Source organism: Otolemur garnettii, unplaced genomic scaffold (assembly GCF_000181295.1).
Source record: "Otolemur garnettii isolate 467f Iridium unplaced genomic scaffold, OtoGar3 scaffold00167, whole genome shotgun sequence".
NCBI lineage: Eukaryota > Metazoa > Chordata > Mammalia > Primates > Galagidae > Otolemur > Otolemur garnettii.
Genome location: NW_003852562.1, coordinates 1,167,105 through 1,190,246, shown reverse-complemented (window position 1 = coordinate 1,190,246; position 23,142 = coordinate 1,167,105). Strand labels below are relative to the sequence as shown.

Here is a 23,142-nt window from a genome sequence, read left to right as displayed (position 1 = left end):
AAAAAAAAAACTCCTTGTTTCGTTAATTTTCTGAATGATTCTTTTGTTTTCAATTTCATTAATCTCTGATTTAATTTGGATATTTCTTTACTTCTACTGGGTTTAGGCTTAGATTGTTCTTTTTCCAATTCCATAAGTTAGTTTGTAAGTTTATGTGCTCTTTTTCTTTTTTAGATGTAGACATCTAAAGTGATAAATTTTCCTTATGATACTGCTTTTGCCATATCCTACAGGTTTTGGTAGCTTGTGTCTTCATTGTTGTTTTGCTCAAGGAAGTTAATGATTTCCTCTTTTATCTCTTCCTAAACCCAGCTATCATTCAGCATAAGGTTGTTTAATTTCCATGCCTTTGTATGGGATTGAACGTTTTTGTTGGAGTTGAGTTCCACCGTTAGTGCCTTGTTGTCTGAGAAGATACAAGGTAAAATTTCAATTATTTTGATTTTGTCAAGGTTTGATTTGTGTCCCGGGATATGATCTATTTTGGAGAATGTTCCATGGGCTGATGAGAAGAATGTATATTCTTTAGCTTTAGGATAGAATGTTTTGTATATGTCTATCAAGCAGAATTGTTCCAGAGTCTCATTTAAGTCCTTTGTATCTTTGTTTAGTTTTTCTTTAGAGGAACTATCCACCTCTGTAAGAGGAGTGTTAAAATTCCCTGTTATTATGGTGGCATACAATATCATATTGCTCAGACTAATTAAGGTCTGTTTCAAGAATCTGGGAGTATTTAAGTTGGGTGCATAAACATTTAGAATTGAAACATCTTCTTACTGTATTTTTTCCTTGACCAATATGAAGTTTCCATCTTTGTCTTTTTTTTTTACTTTAGTTTCTTTAAATCCACTTGTATCTGAGAATAAGACTGTAACCCTTCTTTTCTTCTGAATTCCATTTGCTTGAAAAATTGTCTTCCATCCCTTAACCTTGAGTTTTAATTTGTCCTTCAAGGCTAGGTGTGTCTCCTGGAGACAGCAAATAGATGGCTTGTGTTTTTTTGTTTGTTTGTTTGTTTATTTTTTAATTCAATCAGCCAGCCTATGTCTCTTCAGTGGTGAATTCAAGCCATTAACATTTATTGAGATAATTGATAAGTACGATGGAGTTCTATTCATTTTATTTTGTAAAAGTCCATTGCTTAGTTTTATCTTTTGCATCATTGTAGAATTTGGGTTTTGTCCTTTAGTTTGGAGATGTTTAGTTTGCTGGTGGTCCATTGAGGCGGTCAGTGTGTAGCATAGGTCTAAGTATTTCCTATAGAGCTGGTCTTGTTGTGGCAAGCTTCTTCAATGTTTGCAGATCAGTGAAAAATTTCATTTCTCCATCAATATTAAAGCTTAACTTAGCAGGATATAGGATTCTGGGCTGAAAATTGTTCTGTTTACGTAGATTAAAGGTGTGTCTTGGAGAAGCTTGATTTGAGTTGAGATGACCTGGGCTCTGACATCCCTCTGAAAGGAGTATATGGGAATCTTTGGTGATATTTGGGAAATTTTCATTTATGATATCTTTTAGTAGGGCTTCCATTCCTCTGGGGCATTCTTCTCCTTCTGGTATAACTCGTATGTTTGAATGTTTCATGAAGTCACATAATTCTGTCCATGAACATTGTGCTTTCTCTCTCTTTTGTTCTATCTCTTTAACTACCTGAGTTAGCTCAAGAGCTTTATCCTTTATCTCTGATATTCTTTCTTCTGCATGGTATAGTCTGTTATTGATACTTTCTACTGCATCTTTAAGTTCTTTGATTGATTGCTTCAATTCCTTAAGCTCTGGTATATCCTTTCTAGATTCTTCATATTGTTCATCTCTTAATTGATTTTGTTTTGGGATTTCCTTTTGGTTATTTTCCACTTTCTCAGCAATTTCCTTCATTGTTATTACGATCCATATTTTAAATTCCCCTTCTGTCATTTCTAACATTTCTTTGTGGGTAGAATCTGCTTTAGTAGCTACCTCAGGATCCCTTGGGATAGTTGCTCTGGTCTGGTTTTTCATGTTGCCAAGATGTTTCCACTGTTACTTCGTTTTTTTTTTTTTTTTTTTTTTGGTCTGTTTCCTTACCCTACTTCTTCCTTTCACTTCGTCTTGCTCTTTAAGTTACTGTGCCTCTGACCTAAGGTGTTAAAGTGTCCTTTTGGTAAAGGACTAAAAGGACGAGAAGTGTGTATAGGAAGAAGGGATTAAAAGATTTAAGAAAAGGAGAGAGAGAAAAGAGAAAGGAAAAGAGAGTGAGTAAAAGGGGAGATTGACAAAAAGAAGAGAGGAACAAAAAGAGAGAGAGAGAAGTAATAATGGTGTACAGTACTGCACTATGACCTACACCCACAGATCCCAACCTCTGGGTGGGCCAGCCCAAGCAGTCACAATACCCCACCTCCAGCAATAGAGAAGAAAACCAAAACTACCACAAATCAAACCAAAACGAACAAACAAAAAACCTTAAGAGATAAAATTGAGTGAAAAAATATATATCAGAGACAGAGTAGAAAAACTGGCAAAAATGAAGTCCCTATTATCAAAAAAGGCAACAATGAAAAAATACATGTACACAAAAAACATGAAGATAAAAAGAAAAAAAAAATCTTGGGTTGGGGGGAATTTGAAAAAAAAATTTTTTTTGGAAGGAAAAAGACAGCCAGACTAACAACAACAAACTATGTATATATATCTTGATAAATATTGTTTCGGTAACAGGTCAGCCTCTGGGATATGAGATGCTAATTACAATACAGGTGTATAAGATGGAGAGTGGAAGCCTCTGCTAACTTCTTTGCTATCAACCTCCACAGGGTTGGGAGCCTGGATCTCTCTTCAGTATACAGGCCTCAGCCTTTCCTAACCATGTCCCTTGGCTAAGCAGTGGCTGCCCACTTGTCAGGTGCCCCGAGCCTTCTGTTCTAGGATCCTGAGGGCTGATCCTGCAAGGCAACTTTCCCACAATGGCTGCCCACATGGCCTGCAGCCAAATAATGAAATATCTGTTCTGCTCTAGCAGCTCAGTTCTGGCCTCTGGCCAATGTTCAGAGTCACTTGTTCACTCCTCCAATGTCTCCCAGAACCAGCCTCACATAAGGACCCTGAGGGCCAAGTCTGCAAGGCAGCTCTCCCACAATGGCTGTTTGTGGCCCATAGGCAAACAATGAAACCTCTGTTCTGCCCTGTCACGTCAGTCCAGATCTCTGGGCTTTGTTCAAAGTCACTTGCTTGCTCACCCAAGGTCTCCCAAAGTAACTCAAACAAGTCCTCAAATCCAAGAAACCCCATAGGGAAGGCCTTCCCTGTCTGCACACTCTCACTGCTGCTGTAGCTGCTACCACCTGCAGCTGCCACCACCTACAGCCACCACAGCTGGTGGCCTCAAACCAAAAGCAAACACTTGCCCTTTCGCTGCTACTCTCACCCTCCTCCTATGGTCCCGAAGTCTCCTGCTGCTTTCTTGCACACCTGAAGGATGATTCTGGGCACCACAATCCTGAGGTACCTGGAGTAGGGTGACCAGACATCCCACGTTCCAACAATTTGTCCTGCACCCCGCGGTGTTTTAAAAAAGTCCCGATTTTTCGAAAGAATGAACGAACCGGTGGGAGAACAAGAAGGGAATATACGGTTTTCGGCTGCCATGTGGCTATTTCACCAGGATATGAGTTTTATATTATTTTTGTTAATTTTTGTTAAACTGTAATAATAACAAATAATTGCTGAGAAGTGATTATCGAGAACTTATCAAAGTTTGCATTGTTGTCAGACCCTGCCCTGCCCCGCCCCCGCCCCGCTCCCAGGCCATGTTGTTCCGCCTTACCGATGTTAAAATCTGGTCACCCTAACCTGGAGTGTTCTTTTCTTTTTTTTCTTTATTTTTCTTTTTTGCAGTTTTTGGCCGGGGCTGGGTTTGAACCCACCACCTCCGGCATATGGGACCGCTGTCCTACTCCTTTGAGCCACAGGCACTGCCTAAGTCTTCTTTTCAACAAGCCGTTCCTCATCCAGTTTCAAAAAAGCTGTTTCTCATCTGCCATCTTGCTCTGCCCCCCTCACTTTACCTTGTTATGAAGGATTCTGTTCCTTTGATTTATCGCTTGGACCATTGTAGAAACTAGGTTAGTTATTCGGTAGTTTCAGTTTGGTAGGAGACTATGGCATTTGTTTTTGTATAGTACAGGTCTTAGTACTCCCTGAAGGGCAAGTGTAGTGGTAACAATTTTCTGCAAAGCTTGCATGTAAGGAAAAGATTTTATTTCTTTACTGAATATGAAAATTAGTTTTGCAGAGTACAGAATCCTAGGTGGGCAGTTGTTTAGTTTGATAAGATTGAAGAGCAGATCACTCTTTTTTTTGTCTTATAAAGTTTCTTCTGAGAAATCACCTATTAACTAGATGGGTTTACCCCTATAGGTCAGATTCTACTTAAATTGGGCTGCTTCTAGAATTTTCTTTATTTTTGACTTTGGCCAGGTCAATTACAATGTGTCTAGTAGGTGGTTTGCTTGAATTGAGTCATCCTTAGAGTATGATAGTATTCTACTAACTATATTTCTGGGTCTCTGGCAATGCTTGGGAAATTTCCCAATACAGTTTCTTCAATTAGAACTTTCATCCCTTTAAGGATATCTGTAATTCATAAAAAAGGATATCTATAATTCATAAGTGTGTACATTTTGCGACATCTCTCTAAGAGAGTTCTGTGTTTTTGCCCTCTTCTTTTCTGAAAAACTGAGTTAGCTCAATAGTCTTGTCAAGTTCAAAGATTCTTTTTCTATATAGTTTAATCTGTTAGTGAAACTCTCTGTTGTGTTTTAAAATTCCCTGAATATCTCTTTTAATTCTTTAAGCTCTGTTATATCCTTCCTAATTATGTCCAGATCCTTAGTAACTTTGTCTGTAATGTCATTGATTTGCTGGTTTTTCTCTTTCTTTTCAATTCTATTCACCTTATTTGCCATCCATATTCCGAATTCCATTTATATTATGTCAGTAATTCTTTATGTTTGGGATTTTTTGTGATCCTTTAGGGAATTTATCTATTCTGGTTTTTCATGTTGCTAGAGTTTTTTTTTTGTTGTTTGTTTGTTTTTTGCTGGTTCCTTCTTCTCATTTGTTCTTTCTTTCTTTCTTTTTCTTTCTATTTTTCCCTTTCCCTTCCTCCTCTTTACCTTTTCTTATCTTAACTCTAGGCTATCAGTTCGAGTTGACTCTCAGGTATACTAGAGAAAAAGAAGAAAAAGAGTGAGAAGAAAAACATAATTTTTTGAATGTAATTATTAAAATCCTCTTTATTACATTAGAAAAGAAATAGAAAGGACAGGAAAAGAAAGGAAAGAAGGAATAAATTAAGAAATTTTGACTATAATTATTAAAATCCTCTTTGTTGCCTTGCAAAAAGAAGAGAAAGGAGAGATAGAAAAAAAAATGGATTGTAATTTATTTTGCAGCCTTAAAAAAAGGTGGAGACTTTACCTCTTTTATGTTTACATGGATGGAACTAGAACATATTCTTCTTAATAAATTATCTCAAGAATGGAAGAAAGAGTATCCAGTGTACTCAGTACCATTATGAAACCAATATATAATCACCTACACTTTTATATGAAAGATAAAACACAACTATAGCCCCAGATGAAGGAGGGAAGAGGAGGGGATGGAGGGTGAGTGGAGGTTGGATGGAGGGAGGGTAATTGGTGGAACCACATCTATGGTGCATATTGCAAGGGTACATGTCAAATCTCTTAAGTTTACAATATAAATACCATAACACAACAATTAAGTGAGGTGAAGGCTATGTCAACCCATTTGATGTAAGCATTCCAAATTGTATATAAAGTCAACACACTGTGCCCCATAAATGCATTAATGTACATAGTTATAATTTAATAAAAAATTAGTTAAAATTAAAAAATGCCGGAAAATCCAAAAAGAAAAAGAAAGAAAAAAAAAATCTTTGTTACCTTGGAAGAGAAATAGAAAGAAAAAAAAACAAGATCAGTAGGTGGCGCTGTAGGATTAGGGATAACAGCAGCTGTTGGATGCAGAGATTGAGCTTCATTCTCTGTAGTTTTCAGGTAGCCTATGATGTTGACATTGGGTTTGGGTTTCCTGCTGTGCTCTGAACGGGGAGACTCTGGGACAGGCTGTGGCTAGGGACAGCACTGAAGATCCAGGGAGAAGTACTGCATGTGTGAGGGAGGACACAAGCTGTTCTGGGGATACCATACTGAATTCCAGTTTCAGATAGACTCACAGTTTGTATTAAGGTTGAGACCAAGTCTTAGTAATCTGCTCAGTATCTGGAGTCTAAAGGGATTTGTGTGTGTGTGGAGGTGGGGTGCAGGGCCATTTCTAACTGTTTCTTGAAGCCATCGACCAATGTTGAGGAAGCTGCCCACATTTGGAGGGCAGAGTCCGTGCTGGCTGCATAGCCAACCAGACAGGAGGGCTTCAGTGCCTCCGGGAAGCTGAGCCAAGTGGGACGGAATCATGTGACCACAATCTCAGAGCTACAGCAATCCCCCACCCCTCCTGTGCCCCACTGTGGGGGGGGGGGAATGTTAGCCACTGTCTCTCCAGAGCAGTGTTTCCCACAGAGCCCCCTCCTGGCCCTTTACCATGCCTGATCTGCCTGTGTTCTGTGAGGGGAGCACTTGGCAACAGATCACCAGCTGTAGCTTGGAGAAGCCCCGTGTCAGACTGCTCATTCTCCACCCTGCACTAACAAGACTGGCACAGTGTACTGACAGCAGGGTACACTGGGGACAGGGGCTGCCACTGCTGGTTCCCTTCCATGCTGGCTGTCTGGGCAGGCCAATTTGTACCTGATTCAGGTCTGCCGTGGAACACCATGGCAGTGGGCTGTGGGGGACAGTACTGGCTTCCCAGCAGCCCAGATCATACCATGATCACCACTCCAGTCTCTGCCTTGGTTCCTCTCACCTCCCTTTCTCCTCTTTCCCCTCCCTTCCTGTTTCTCCTCTCCAGTTCTGGTGTGCCAAGCAGTTGCTCTGGTGCCCTCACTGGTCTCTCTGGGCTAGGGGGTTGGAGCAGCACCTGCCCATGCTCCTCCCCATTTTTGTCGCAAGAGGCCAAAGAGGCAGGAGCAGGCCACTAGACTGCCACCTTCACTCCCAGCCCAGTTTTTTTATAATTTTTAAGTTGTAAAAAGCATAGCCAACTATAAATTCTCATGTCATATAATTAAACTTTTTTGAACTGTTTGCATTACTTTCTTTTCTTTTAACTAGTTTAATGGTAATTCCTTCCCCCCTCCTTTTTAAAATTTGTCTATATTTTCATATTGAAAATAGATTTTTCTTTAATAGCATATTAATAGATTCTGCTTTTTTAAAAAATCAATTTGACAATCTCTATTATCTTTTTTTTTTTTTTTTTTTTTTTTTGGCCAGGGCTGGGTTTGAACCCACCACCATCCTGTTTATGGGGCCGGCACCCTACTCCTTGACCCACAGGTGCCACCCTAACAATCTTTATATCTTAATTGGTGTTTCTGGGTCATTTGCATCATTGCTGATATTGATTTGATTGATACCTGCTTATTTGGTTATTGTTTTAGAAGAAAGCATTACTTTCCATCTCTATTTTCTTTTTTCTTTTTATGCACTGTATTGGGTTAATGGAATTTATTTTTTATTACTTCATTTTCTCTCCAATATTGGATTATTATTTATTTATCTTTTAAACATTTTAAGAGGTTTCTTTAGGGCTTACAATGTAAATTATTGTAGGGTCAGTTTTTAATATTATTACACTGTTTTATATATTGTGTGAGACGGTTACACTGTTTATCACAGGTCAGTTTTTAATATTATTACACTGTTTCAGGTATTGTGTGAGATGGTTACACAGTTTGTTCCTAATTCCCCTTTTATACCCTTTGTGTTAATGTTGCTATACATCTTAACTTTTATATGTCTTATTAAGAAATGGTACATTGCTACTATTTTGGTCTGGAAAGTCAATCATAGAGCAGTTAAAAAAATGCATTTTATATTTACTTTTGTTTATCATTTCCAGCACTGTTAATTTGTTTCTTTAAATCTTTTTTCTGGTATATTCCTTATACTTGAAGTACTACCTTTTAAAGTGATTGTACTATACAGCAGCTACATGAATTCATTTAGCTTTTGTCTTCTGAAAATGTCTTTATTTTACTTTCATTTTTGAAATAACTTTTTGACTGATATAGTAAAAGGCATATATATTTTAAATATATTTGAAGTAGATTTCATTTCATGTCCTCTGGCTTGCATAGTTTCTAATGTAAGTGTCATTATATTTTTGTTTTTCTTTCTGTAATGTGTCTTTATTCTCAGATTACTTTCTTTGAATTTTCTCTTTATGTTTAGATTGTAACAATTATGAAACGTTGAGGTTATTCATTCACTTATTAAAATTCTTAGTTTTATGACTTTTATCATTTTTAGAAATTCTCACTTATTATTTCTTCACTTTTCCTCTGCCCTATCTTCTCTTTGTATTCATTCTCTATTGCTATAGTAACAACTTACCACAAATTTAGCAGCTTAAAACAGTACCAATTTATTAATTATCTCACAATTCTGTAGGTTAAAAGGTCTAACACAGATCACCCTATGCTGAAATTCAGGGGTGGCAGAGCTTCATTTAACGAACACTTGGAAAGAAAATTCACTCCCATTGTCATTCAGGTTATTAGTAGAATTCATTTCTATGTGACTTATTTCTTTGCTTGTCATCAGGGGCTTCCCTTACCTCCCCAACTTCTTTCTCCTTTCTTTTTTTTTTTTTAATTACTAAATCATAAAGAGGTAGATCATGTATACATTAATGCATTTAGGGGGTACAGTGTGCTGATTTCATATACAATTTGGAATGCTTACATCATACTGATTAATATACCTCTCACCTCATTTACTTAATTATTGTGTTAAAACACTTATACTCTATACTTAATAGATCCGACATGTACCGTTGCAATATGCACCTCTGCATGTGGCCCTCCAGAGTTAGAACTGTTGTGTTTTTCTTACACTTAGGATCTCTGTCATTCCCATTCCAACATGTCCTCTGCTTTCTTGTTTGGCAAACTTCTCTGACCACAGCCAGAGAGTTTCTTGCTTTTTAAAACTCATGGGATTAGATTGAACTCACCTACAGAATCCACGATGATCTCCCTATCTCAATTTCTTTAATCTTAATTTCACTTACAAAGTCCCTTTAGACATGTAACCTATTCAGAGATTATGGTTTGGTATCTTGGGGCAGCCATTTTTGGCATACCACACTTCTCTGAGGATTCCAGTCCCATTGATGTAAAGTTCTGTGATACTGTTCCACAGCTTTTGAATTCATGTATTCTCTCTCTGTGTGTGTCTCTGGAGAGAGATATTTTATATGTTATTTTATATGTATTTTTTTTAATTTTAATGTGTCTAGTATTACTAGCCAATCTTCTGATTCACTGATTCTTTCCTTGGCTTTGTTGAGCCTGTTAATTAAGCCTGTTGAAGACATATTGTTTCTTTTACTGTTTTATTGTTTATTTTTTATTCCTATTTTTTTTACAGTTTCTTTTGCTGAAATTCCCCATCTGTTTATTCATGTTGTCTACTTTTTCAACTGTTAATTTACTGTTAAGAAATTAATCATAGTTATTTTAAAGTATTCAGTTGTTTTAATGTATGGTTGATCTATGATCCTGTTTCCTTAGGTATGTCTCTGACTTGTTTTTTTCCTTGTTTCTTTGTATATAGGATAATTTTTGGTAGAAAAGTGGGCATTATCTATAGGACGGGAGTGTTTCTGGGAATGGGTCTGCCTCTCCTTATGCTGGGCCCTTTGTGTGAGGGGTTAAGTCATTCCTGCTGATAATGAATGGGCTTTATGTTTTCTTGTTTTGGTTACTCTCAGTACACCTCCAGCTTTAAATTTCTCTACTTCTACACGTGTTTACTTTGGTGCTAGTTTGTCAGAGTGTCTTACTCGTTATTCCTGTTCTACCTTTATCTTTAAGTGTCCATGTTATTTCCCCTGTGCAACAGTAGTCTGCTGTGATTTGTTATTGGGTGCTTGCAAGCCTAGTGTTCAAGGGAATGGCATTTTTCTCCGTTTTCCTGCTTCAGACTCAATTTGAGTCAGATGCTTCCCTATCTCTTGAAGGTAAGGTATTTCTGCTGGTTCTGCCCATTCCCAAGTGATTGGGGAATCTCTAAATATTAGGACTCAGGACATTTTTTGTTCTTCCCTCTAGCTGCCCACTTCTGTGCTCTGAAGATGGCAGGGTTTGTAGTCTTCCTCTAAGATGCATGAGGTTTTCCATCCAGAGCAGACAGGAAGAAGAATCTGGCTGAGCTTTGTGTCTTTTCTGCAGCAGTTACCTCTCCCTCCCTCCGTTAGCCAGCAGCAGTAAAGAAAGTTTTCTGCAGTCTTTCTGGTTGCCTCCAGTCTTTCTTAGGAGTTCTCGTTAGGTTTGTGTAGAAGAGCCTGGGAATTGTTAGTTGAGTTGAATAAGTTAGTTTTTTTGTACAAAATAATTTGCTAAAGAACACATTGTTCTCAGAGCTACATGTGGCAGTTTGTCCTGTAATCCCAGCAACTCAGGAGCCTGAGGTGGAAGGATAGCTTGAGGACAGGAGTTCAAGACCAGCCTTTGCAACATAGCAAGACCTGTCTCTGCAAAAATTAGCTGGGTGTGCTGACACACATATTTAGTCCTAGCTACACCACTGACTAAGATAAGAGAATGGCTTGAGCCTGGGAGTTCAAGGCTGCAGTGAGCTGTGATAGTGCCACTGTGCTCTCCAGCCTGGGTAACCAACCAACCAATCAAAATCCACCCTATCTCAAAGGGGGGGGAGGGAGGGGGGGAAGGAGAGAAGGAGGAAAAGAAAAAACAACAAAAGAGAAAAGAAAGCCGTTTTCTTCTGGTGGCTCTATGTTCTTTTTATTTCTATTTTAAAGGGAACATTTTATTCATTTTTAGAGGACTAGGACACTCTCATGTTGACATGGTTTTTAATTTCTTTTTTACATGTTAATGTAAAGGTTATCTACCTTTTCATATATGCCTTGGAATTGGTAAAAAGGAGTTTTATGTAGTGTGTTTCTTTGAGATGAAGATTAAAATAAACAAAATAATAGTATAGGGGCAACATGTCTTTTTCTTCAATTTTTCTGGTAATCTATACTTGGCAAGTGATAAACGAGGTTCTGAGGGAGCTTATGTCTGTACTGCTTCCTTTGAGAATTTAAGTTCTGTAGGATGAAGATCACTTATTTTATAGTGTTTACTCTCCTTTGAAATGCATTGCAGGGAATCTACAAATATTAACAACAAAACTATCTATTTTCTTCAAAAAGTGATGATGGAATTTTTCCACTTAGAATATTTTGTCATGTTTAATCAAGAAATCTGGGAGTATTATTTGAAAATGGGGTTTTGTATTCAAACTGTTGATCTCTTGCTGAGTAAAAAGTTGTATTATTTGTCATCTATTAGAAAATTAAAATTATGTTTGCAAAATGATATGTAAGAATGATAGTTAATCTTCTAATTTTATAAGAAAATATTTGCAAAAATTCTTATTGTAGGGATTCACTCACTGAGGAATGCTTGTTTTTATCCATCACCCCAAAGCCAGGGTAATTAGTAATTAACGTATATTACACACTCTTTCACACAGAAGTAAAAAGATCAGATTAATTAAAGTTTTTATTGGATATTTAACTTAATCAAGAGGAATAATTTTGTAATTCTGAAACCTCTAAATCATAAGAAACTTATGAAGAAGGAGGAAAATATTTTAAACTGGAGTGAAAAAAGTTTCTGGCTTTGATTAGATAATAGTGCATTAAACCCAAAGTATAGTTATGATATCAACCATCATGAATCCAGATTTTCTCTAAACAATTTATAATAATTAAATCTAGATTTTTCTCTTCTTCATGGACTGGTTATTGCCATTCTTACTTACCATTCCTTGGTAGGCTGGATTAGTCTAGTTGGGGAGAGTGGTGGGACATGATCCTGAAGACCAGAAGGAATAATAAAACAGTGATTTCAAAGAAGAAGCTCTGCTCATTCCCACTAAAAGTTATTATCATTACTCAATGACTTCAGGTATCCTTTTTTTGGCCAGCATACTTAACTGCTGATAAATACTCTTCACTAAAATAGTTATTCCCAAAGTGTCTTTTCTGTTCTGGATCAACAGTATCACCAACACCTGAAGATTTGTTACAAGCACAGATTCTCGCCATCCACTCAGACCTGTTAGGCAGAAATTGAGGTTGGGGCCTCGCAGCCTCTTTAAATAGGACTTGGGTCTAATTCTGATCTGCTCTGAACCTTGAGACACTTCCTTAAAGATTGTTGGCTTAAGGGATGATAGAGTAGGGACAACAGTGAAAACTCATGTTGTCACCAAGTCTGCTATGCCACACCAAAGTCCTTTTTCCTTGTCCCAAGTTGTTCCTTCAGAATATTCTAAATACACGTGGCAGTGACTAAACTGAGTTCTCTCCATGCTTTTTCCTCTCTCTAAAGTATTAATCCAGATAACATGAGGTAAGGTTAAATAGAAGCACTGATGGTGAAGTATGGAGTGCAGAGTGCCCAAAGATCCGAACTTGGTGTTTTCAAGTTAGTAAAAAAGGGTATCCCAGATTATTCCCTAGTCTCTCCTGAGCCACTTAAAAACTTGAAAAAATATGTCAGATTTAGTTTTAAATATTAATAATATATTGAAATTTTTTTTTATTTGTAAATATTTCTTCATATGTAACAATAATGTTGTCTAGGTATTGTGACAGAAATGTTACTATTTCAAAGCATTACTTAATTCCTTACTGTAACATGTCTTCTGTGTATAAGAATATGTATGCATCTAAAATACATATTATTACATAGATTTTGTTTTGTTGAACATGTAAAAGTCATGTTTTGTAAGAGTAAGTATGAGTGTGTTTTATTCAAAATAGCAGTTACAAAAGCTGACACCATTGGCCTCCCTGTGTGCCAAGTCCTCTTCTTTGCACTTTATATGTCTTAGTTTATTTAATCCTCACTGGATAGGTGCTGTCATGGTCTTTATTTGGCAAACGTAGAAAGCCCAATGAGCTCAGGGTTACCAGTCTAGCATATGAATAGAGCCAAGGTTCCAGTCCAAGCAGTCTTACTTCAAAGCACTTACATCTAAAAGGATCTGTTACCAAATTATACATTTGCCTAAGCAGAAACACCATCTTCATTCATATGGTACTTTCATATACCATTCAAAGTATTTCCCATAATATCAAATGATGCTTATCTTAGGTAAAGCCATTAACTTAAAATTCATCAGTGAGCAGTGTAAATAATAACACAGCTATTTGTAAAGGAAAGTAAATGGGCTCATGAAATGGAAAATGCCTACTGTGGCAAAGCATGCAGCCATGTCACATGGATCCCAGGAGTCCCTTATTATTAGTTCAGCTTTTCAGAGAATACCTCCTTGAGAGCAAGAATTAAATTCTTTGTAACTGGCCTTGTGACCCACATAGGTGTTCAAACTCATTTTCTGTTATAGATGTATAGAGGGACAAAATATTAACCTTATCCTGTGCTCCTAGAGCTATGGACAGTCTTTGGAACCCGTTCAAGCAGCAGAACCCTGGTTCTTCTTCAAAGTCGAGTCATTCTAATTTAGCTGTCATCTTTTGAGGATCCTTAGAACTGTAGGTGAAACTCTACAGGTGTCCTTTCTATATGAAGCTTGTTATTATTACATGGGCGAGGCTTGGGCTTTTTATAATTACTAAAGATGTTAATTTAGAAGTAAAGTTTATTTAGCATTTTTTATTGAATTATATTTATTAGTCTTTATGTCTTAATTTCAACAGCATCACTGCAAAACTTGAAAGAGCTTTAGAAAAAGTTGCTCCTCTTCTTCGTGAAATTTTTGTAGACTTTGCCCCATTCCTATCTCGTACACTTCTTGGCAGTCATGGACAAGAGCTATTGATAGAAGGTATGATTTCTCTCTCTATTCTAATTATTTTAGTTTTCTATAATGTATGTGTTAACCGTGGCGTAATTTGTGATTCTGGAAGAATATATAGAATCTAAAGGTATTACTTCCACAGTTTCTAAGAAGTTACTCAATATATGCTTTCTCCTTACTGATTTTTTAAAAATAACATTTTTGGGGGCAGCGCCTGTGGCTCAAAGGAGTAGGGCACCAGCCCCATATGCTGGAGGTGGCGGGTTCAGACCCAGCCCTGGACAAAAAAAAAAAATGCAAAAAAATAAACCAAACAAACAAAAAATTACATTTTTGCATAGTCAATGCCAATATGAGAACTTTGGAAATCAGGTACATTGGAAAGGTGTACAGCGAGAGACATTGCTCTTTGACCCCAGTCTCTTACGCTGCTGTATGTCCTCTCATTAGGACGAAGGAATGGTCTCTAAAACTTTCTTCTAGTTCTGAGAGCGGTGCTTCTTCAGCTACTTTGCTTATTCACATAACATTTGTGATGTGACAATTTTAAGAGGAAAGACATTAAAAATATGGAGAAACCCTTCATTGGGGATTGAAGGCAGCTGTTGTCTTCTCAACATCAGCTTAACCAGAGTAGAAGGCAACAAAATAAATTCATTATGAGCAAGATTTAATTTATGAAACTGAATTAGGAGAGTGGCTTTGAAAAATATGGTTAACAGAAGTCATTTCTTTATAAAAAGTTTTGTTTTGTGAATATGTCTAAGCTGTAGAAAGGAATAATTGGTACAAAGATGATCCTGCAGGTGAATAAAGGCCGCTGGTGCCACCTCAAGTATTACTTGGATTTAGCAGCTTTACAGACTTTTTTGGTTTTCACTTCCTGTTGACTGTAGAAGCAAGGAAGTTTTTCAGTGCCTGTCGTGTCCTGTTCCAATTGCTTCTATACAATGAATGTTTCTACTAGAAAGATGGCAATACTTAATAATACAGTCTCTGGGAGCAGCTGCCTTTGATCATACTTCTACTACTTCTTAGGTCTTTGACCTTTGAGAAATACTTAGCCCCTTTGTATTTTAGTTTCTCTTTTATAAAATGTGGTCGGTGATAACTCCAGGGCTGTTGTGAGGTTTAAATTGCACAAAGCATGTAAAGCTTAGAGCAATGACTGGTGGGAGGGTACTCAGTTTTTCAAAAATACTGAGTACCAGCTCTGGGCTAATACTTCTAGGTACTTGGGATATATTAGTAAATTTCAGGTCAAGATTCTTGCCTTTGTGAAGCTTGTATTCTAACAAGGGAAGATAGTAAATAAGCATTAAACCAAAATGAATGATTAAGTTATATAGCATGTTAGAAGATAGCAGGTAAAAGGACAACTATGATAACAGAAGGGATTGGGGCACTAGAATGGCAAGGTTGGGTTGTAGTTTTTAATGTGGCCAATTTTAAATAGTCTTCATTCATTTGGGCAAAGATTTAAAAGAGGTAACGTACAACTTACTTGTAAAAGAGTGTTCTAGGCAGAGAGAATAGTCAGTACATTGACCCTAAAATGGCTGTAGGTAGACATTTTTGGCCTGATCAAAGAACAGAAAAAATGCCAGTATCTTATGAACTAAAAGGATGGTTGGATATTAAGCCAAGAAATTTAAGGGGTCTTTGGCTTTAACAGATGTGGTATGGGAAGTGTGTTACAGTTTTGAAAAGAACAGGGATGTCACCATTGTCATTGTCATAATAACAATACTTCCACCTTTAAAATAAAATAGAAAATGTTGCCAAGAACAAGACACTGAGAAGAATCACACTAATTTAAAGCTGCCCAAAATTGAACTTAAGAAGTTCTTAGAAACTTATAAACTATTCCTTAGCCACAGATCATGTCTGTGATTTCAGTAGATTCCTTCTAAATGTATCTTATAAGGGTACATGTGAATCTTTGTAAATGTAGAATATAAATGTCTTAACACAATAACTAAGAAAATGACATGAAGGCTATATTAACCAGTTTGATGAAAATATTTCAGATTGTATATAGAACCAACATATTGTATCCCATGACTGCATTAATGTACACAGCTATGGTTTAAAAAAAAAAAAAAGGAAAAAAAATAAAAAATACATGTATGTAATTGATTGTACAAAATCACATAGTCATTGATTTATTCAAAAAGAAATACTTACTGCCTTACTGCCAGGGTTTAAAAGGCATGATCATTATGTCTTATAAGTTTACAGTCTAATGGGAAAATAGACATAAAAACCAGTAATTAAAACGGAGTCCAATACATGCTATGATGAAGGTTCAGACATAAGGTACAGTAAGAAGTGAAAGTAGACCGCATACTGACCACCTCGCAGGGCACGTGCCCTTTTATGTGGATCACTAAGGCCTTTACATAGACCTGGTCTTCCCCTTCCAGCACCTAAAGCAACTCCACTCATTTTGAACCGGTAGTTTCTGTTATCTTCCTCTACTTAACTACCCTCACAGCTCAACCCAGTCTTCTGAATTCCAGACATATTTTGAGCTACCTAGCCTGGGCATCTCTATCTACCCTAAATCAGTTCCTCCAAAATTTACTCATCATTTCTATCAAATTGCCTTTCCTATTAAATTTATTCCTTTTGTTATTAACATTACTACTAATATAAACTTTTGAGGTAAAAATCTGATTAAAAAAAAAATCTTTTCTTCCTCAAATTTGATATTTACAATTACTTGATGAGAATTGGTAACTTCTGAAAACAGTATTCATTTAATTTTATAAATATTATTAACATGACAAATACTATATCAAGCCATGTTGAAGGACTTCCAAAGTAGCATAAATGTTAAGTTAGGTAAAAGTGTCAGTGTTGTGGTTAAGGATTCTAAAAGGTTATTGGTTGATTCTTTTTGATTTGCTTTTTTTTTTTTTAATCCTTTCAGTGTCCTTAGACATATACTGAGGAGCAAGAATGTTAATTATTTGTAGTTGCATTTTTATATTTTTCTGTAATATGTGTTATTTTTATAATGTGCAATGTTTATTAAAAAACAAATCTTAAGTATTTCCTCATTCCTTAGAAAATAAAAGCTTTTCACTTTTTCTCTATTTATGTATATATTTTCCTAAAATTATTTGACATGTTTACAGAAATTTATAAATGCTGGTTAAAGACATAATAAAATAGGACAAAGAATAAAGTTAGTAATGTAATAACGTTAGTAATGGATCCTGTATCTTTATTAAAACTAAGTCACACATGTTGCACAAGTATTTTAGCAGCCACAGGGAAAGCAGATTTATACTGTTACAAGAATCACATTACTGATTACTCAGTGACAATTTGCAACAATTTTAGGTTCTAAGGAATTATTCTAGAGTAACTGTTTAACTGCTCTGTGTTGCCCAGTCAGGACCACCTGTGTGTAGCTTCTTGCCAGAATTTTCTAATAGCACATTGAGACTATTTCTTATTATTTCTTCTAATCAGTGCAGATAGAGGGCAGGAGAAATTGTTCTTACTTTAGAGCTGTTTTACTTGGGTTTCTTTACGTTTATACACACATATAAAATATTCTAACTTGAGTGGGAAGGGCATTGGGAATATCTCTCCATTGATAGTACATCCAGGTGAACTTGTATTTTTATATTAAATCATAAGGAGGTGTATCGGTATTTTTAAAAGAGTGACTATGTTAGAAATAAAATATTGAAACAAGTTAGAGATAGAAATTCATTCAGTATCATCCTGACAGAATACAATTTTGTCTTATATAACTTTTCAACATTCAAAGAACTTTAATGTATACTATTTTTAACGCTGATACTCATTTCCTTCTTTGCTGATGTTAGAATAACTTTTTAAAAATAAAAGAATGCTAGCAAAAGGTAGATTTTTAGGCTTTGAGTTTTGGTTTTTAATGCTATTACTTGGCAAAATAAAAAGTTGACCACCCTAAGATGTGGTGCTATAAATTTTTACTAGTCCATACGATCAAAAATTCTAAAGAGTATTGCTGTATAACAGAATAGCATTCAGTATCCCTTCACAGTCTAGTCATAACCTTTCTTTCCACTTGCTACTGGAGGCATTTCTTAAACATGTAATCAAGTTGCACACTATCTCATCTCCTTGATTTTGTATAAATCTTCCATCTGCATCAAATCATTTTCCTGTTTTCTCTCCCCTAATGTTTTACACTCCTTAAACCAAATTAATGCCTTCTCTTCTATGCTCCTATGGAATTTCATTTATACAATATTAATAAAATTATTTTTCACTTATTGTATGTAGGAAATATCTTATTATTTATATTACTGTTGCCTAGATTAGATTCTGGTACGTAAAATATTCTGTAATTTTTCCCTTGTACTTGAATAAAACATTATTTTTATTACTAATTTTTGGTAGAGAGAAATTTTGAAAGTAAAGGAAGATTGGTAAAATGTTGATGAGAATTCTCAGTGTTGATAGTTATCCATACCCACGAGTTTGGTGCTGTACTCATCTAGGGGCCATTCTTACTCCCCAGCCTATATGCATGTCCTGTCAACTTCTCATTCTTGAGCATGTGCTCTTATTCATCATTTCTTTTTTCCTCTCCGTTTATTTCTTTCATTTTGGCTAATTTTTCTCTCTCCTGAAAAACCATCTAACTCTATGAAGAACCCAGGATATTTACATGATATAAATATCTTTAACTTAGCCTTTGAATGTTTCTGTTTAAGAAGTAGTGCTTATGATGAATAAATCTCACTGCCTTGACTTTATTGTACATAAATTGTATGGGAGGAACACAACTGAATCTAGACAACTGAATATACTTTAATGTCTTATGAAATTTCCTTGCAAAGGAAATTACTCTTACTTTCAGGCAATTTTAAAATATATTTGAATTGTATCTTTAGTTGATGTTTATTATTCAGTTTTTCTTGATGCACACATTATATTGTGTTTATGTTTTTTCTTATGGAATGAGCATTGTCTATGCATTTTAAGGTCCTTTTACTTTCTTTATTTGCCCATCTCTCCTATCGGTCATCTTGTGTTAAATTTGTGATTGTATGATTCTAGAAAAATGCCGTTTAAGTTTTTTAAGATCACTTATTAACAGTATCTATTTTTAACTAGCCTTGGTATATTGTTCTCTTAGCAATAATTAAGAGGTTTTTTTTGCTAATTTGATATGGTAGTTATTAAAGATGATAATTATTTAAGGCTTACTGTATTTGCTTTAAGAAAATTCTATTTTTTAATTCCTTGGTGTATTGTTCTCTTAGCAATAATTAAGATTTTTTTTTGCTAATTTGATATGGCAGTTATTAAGATGATAGTTATTTAAGGCTTACTGTATTTGCTTTAAGAAAATTCTATTTTTTAATTTACAAACTAATATAGAGAAATTACTGAGAGAAGGTATGTAGGCAAGTATCAGATCTTACTAGCCAAAGGCAACAAAACAAGCTATGTCCTAATTTCTTGGATTTATTTAGCTTGCTCCATTTGGTAATGGACAATGCATTTCAGAGAAGCTGTAGAACTCCTCCTTCTTGAGCATGTGCTCTCACTCAAGCGCCCTTGAATTACCCAGCCTCTAGAAATGCATGTCCTAAAAGAGGGAGTGGAGAGAAACTTGTTTTAGACTTTCGATTTAAGGAACTAGTGCGGGTTGTGGGTTGGGTGCTGAGTGTCAGGAGTTCGGTTAGCTATGGATTCTTTTATCATCGGGAGTCCCAAGGACAATAATGAACCAGAGTTACTATAACTAGTTAAGAAGCAGCAGTCTCCACGTTCATCAGAAGAGAGGATGTGTGTATTTTTGTTAGCAGAGTGTCTGGTTTCAATGTTATGGCACAGAGTAGCCCCAAGAAACTGCTGTTTATATTCCATGAGTGTTATTTAAACTTTGTTGGGAACACACAAAAATAGTCACAGTAACTTAGTTCATAATGGAGATAAAGCAAAAAGTTCTGTAAGTGTCCAAGGATACGAAGTCAGATCCAGTAGACTTCAGTCAGCCTGGAGGTAGGAGAGGAGAGTCAGTAACCACAGATACTCTGGTGACCATCAAGGCAACTTCATAGCTGTGAAGCTGCTTTTGCCTCTCTCTGGGTACATATTCTGTGTTCTCACTTCTCTTCCAGACTGTGATCCTTAGTCATCAGACTGTGGCCCAGCATACTATCCTACTGCCAGCCCTGACTCTAAATGTGCTTAATGTGAATATCTTTGATCATCTGGCTCTAGCCACTACCTGTCAAGAGAGAATCTGAATAGCTCAGCCAGAACTGTGATTTTGTTCTTGCTAGGTCAGTAATAATCAGCTAACCCTGGGATGAAGTGGGAGTGGATGAGGTTGGATGTGGTATATGAGGCTTTCACTGTTAGGAAGAATGTGTGTGTGTGTGTGTGTGTGTGTGTGTGTGTATTAATAAGCTGAAATCGTTTAGAAGGAGATGCTAGCACTGTAGGAAATTTCACTTTCACTAAAATGTCTATTATACTTTTAGTAGCATTAATAAATATTTTATTAAAATATCACAATACTCAAGAATATTTAGTTTTCAGGGCTAGCAATTTTTATAAGTACATAAATATAGCATGCAATTTCCACCTCTGCCAAAAAAAGAAATCACTGAAGTGTAGTTATAAAATATTAAAGGGGGGGAGCGGAACCAAGATGGCAGACTGCAGCCAGCTTTTTACAGAAGCTCCCATCCAGAAGGAGGCTTAAAGCACAGAAGTTTAGCAAGTTAGCTGATGGTTTGGAGGAGAGCCAAGAGAGAAGATTGAAGAGCGCACTGCAACCTTCCTGAGGCGAGCTGCAACCCCAAAAATACAACCAAAAGGTACAACATCCACCACCAAGCGGACAGAAGTCGTCTCCCCCACAAAAGGGCTCGTAGTTTACTCCATGCAAACAAGGGAGCAGAGTTCAAACTTCCTCCCACTCTATCCCACGGGAGAGACCCCCTAAGAACTGGACTTCCTACCCCTGCTGGTGTGCCATGGCACCCTATGGCCAGGCATAAAACTGTAAAACTGTATAAAACTGTATATATTTCCCACCTGCAACATTGAACTCCAAGGAGTCCCCACCCACCCACTCCGAGGTCTGGAGGTTTGTTATCTATGGAATCCAAATTCTTGGGCATCTCCTTGAGAGAAGTGGAGGGGGAAAGGGCTGATGAAGTTCTGTGCTGAGGTACAGGTGTGAGGAGAAGAAAATCAGCTCAGGGGATGCCAATACAGCAACAGTGGCATCCTGAGCTGCTAACTGACACCATTCCAGCCCCGTCTCTCTGGGCAAACAGAGGTTCTGGACAGCAGCCACAGGCAAAACGCAGAGAACTTTCGTAAGTAAAGCACCAGCCCTTAGGGTCTAATCCACCTGAGACAAAGGCAGTGGGCAGGTAGAGGCTAGAACTGACACCTGAGTGTAAATTGCTATTTGTCTGCTGACCAGAGCTAAATGCAAGGACTTGCAGAGAAATCTAGCTGGACAGAAGCCTAATTTAAAAATGCAAGGGCCCCCTGCCGAACTCAGATTTCTGGCTGATTTTGCCAGTCGTAAACCCTGCGAGCAGTGGCCTACTGGAGTGAATAGGGTCACAGACCTGGGTGATTACAAGTGACTGGGTGCAAGGTGGGGAAGGAGGTATTAACCTTCCCAGACTAACCCATTTGCCAGGTGAGTCCCTTTGCCCTCAGGGAGTGGGGAAGACCCAAAAATGCTTGCTAGAGTTGCATGCCTTACAGGCGGCAGAGGAGATCCCTGCCCCAGGCTCCTGCTCTGGACAGGCCCAGAACTGCTTGTTAGTGCCGTGGGCATCCCGTGGACAGTGACAGAGGAGTCCTCCGTTCCAGGTAGACCCAAAACAGCTTGCTAGAGACACAGACATGCCACAAGGGGCAGGGGAGGAGTTCCCCGCTCCAGGCACCCAAGCTGGGTGGGCCCAGAACTGCTAGCTAGAGCCCCGTGTGCCCTGCAGGTGGTGGTGGAGGGGTCTACCACTCTGGGTGGGCCCAGAACTATTTGCTAGAGCGACATACGTCCCACAGACAGAGGTGGGAGAGTTCCCGCTCTGGGCTCCCGCGATGGGAGGGCACAGATTGGCTTGCTAGTGCCGCACGGATTGATCGGGGGACAGTCAAGGAGTCCTCCGCTCCCCCCCAGCTACTCTGGTGGGGCTGAACTAGGACTGATCTGGTCACCCTGCGCTACTGCTGCCATTCCCCCACCCCCTGGCTGCTCCAGGGTGCTAAACTAGGACTGATGTACTACAGTTCCCCTGTTCCACCAGTTGCCCCAGAGGGGCCGAACTAGGACTGATCCAGCTGCTGCCGGGCTCCTGCCCCCTGGTCGCCCCGGCAGGCTGAACGAGGTCTAATCTGGCCATGCACACTCCCGTGCAGCTGCTACCATTCCACTGCACCCCAGTTGCCCCAGCACTTGAGAACTGGGAGAAGACAACAGACACACTCTGCCTGTCTCTCTGGGCAACCAGAAGAAGCCACCAACTGAACAGTTCTGATAAGGCCTCCAAACAAGTTAAAATGAGCATGAGGCAGAATCAGCGGAAAAACTCTAGCAACTTGAATAACCAGCGATCAACTCCTCAAAGGGAAAATGGGGCAGACATAATTAAAGACCTCATCCACAAGTAAATGGCTGGGATATCAGAAATTGAGTCCAGAATGTGGATAGCAAATAAGATTAACAGAATGGAAGAAAGGAAGGAATTAGGAGTTCAAGAAATTATTCAAAAGATTCTCAAGAAATTATTCAAAAGATATCTCAAGAAATTATTCAAAAGATGTCTCAAGAACTCAATGATTTCAAAGATAAAATGATCAAAGATTTTGAAACACTGAGACAAGAGGTTGCATCCCTCAAGGATCTGAAAGACATGGTGGAATCCCTCCATAACAGAGTGCAACAGGCAGAAGAAAGGATCTCTGACTCTGAAGACAAAGCTTTTGAAGAAGCCCAGGAGTGCAAAAATGAAAAGAAATGGAGAGTAAAAACAGATCTCACTCTCAGAGAACTCTCGGACAATTCAAAGAAAACTAATATCCGCCTTATAGGAATCCCTGAAGGTGATGAAGTTGCTTCACAAAACACTGAGGCTCTTCTTCATGAAATTATGAAAGAGAACTTTCCAGACATGCTAAG

At 37.7% G+C, this 23,142-nt stretch overlaps 1 protein-coding gene across 1 annotated transcript in view; it reads left to right on the top strand.

The window, feature by feature from the left end:
- NBEA (neurobeachin) overlaps nt 1-23,142 on the top strand; it is a 719,303-nt gene that overhangs the window by 264,692 nt on the left and 431,469 nt on the right. The window contains exon 34 of the mRNA XM_003800132.3: nt 13,873-14,000. Within this exon, the coding sequence (XP_003800180.1) occupies nt 13,873-14,000 (128 nt within the window). The remainder of the gene's footprint in view (nt 1-13,872; nt 14,001-23,142) is intronic.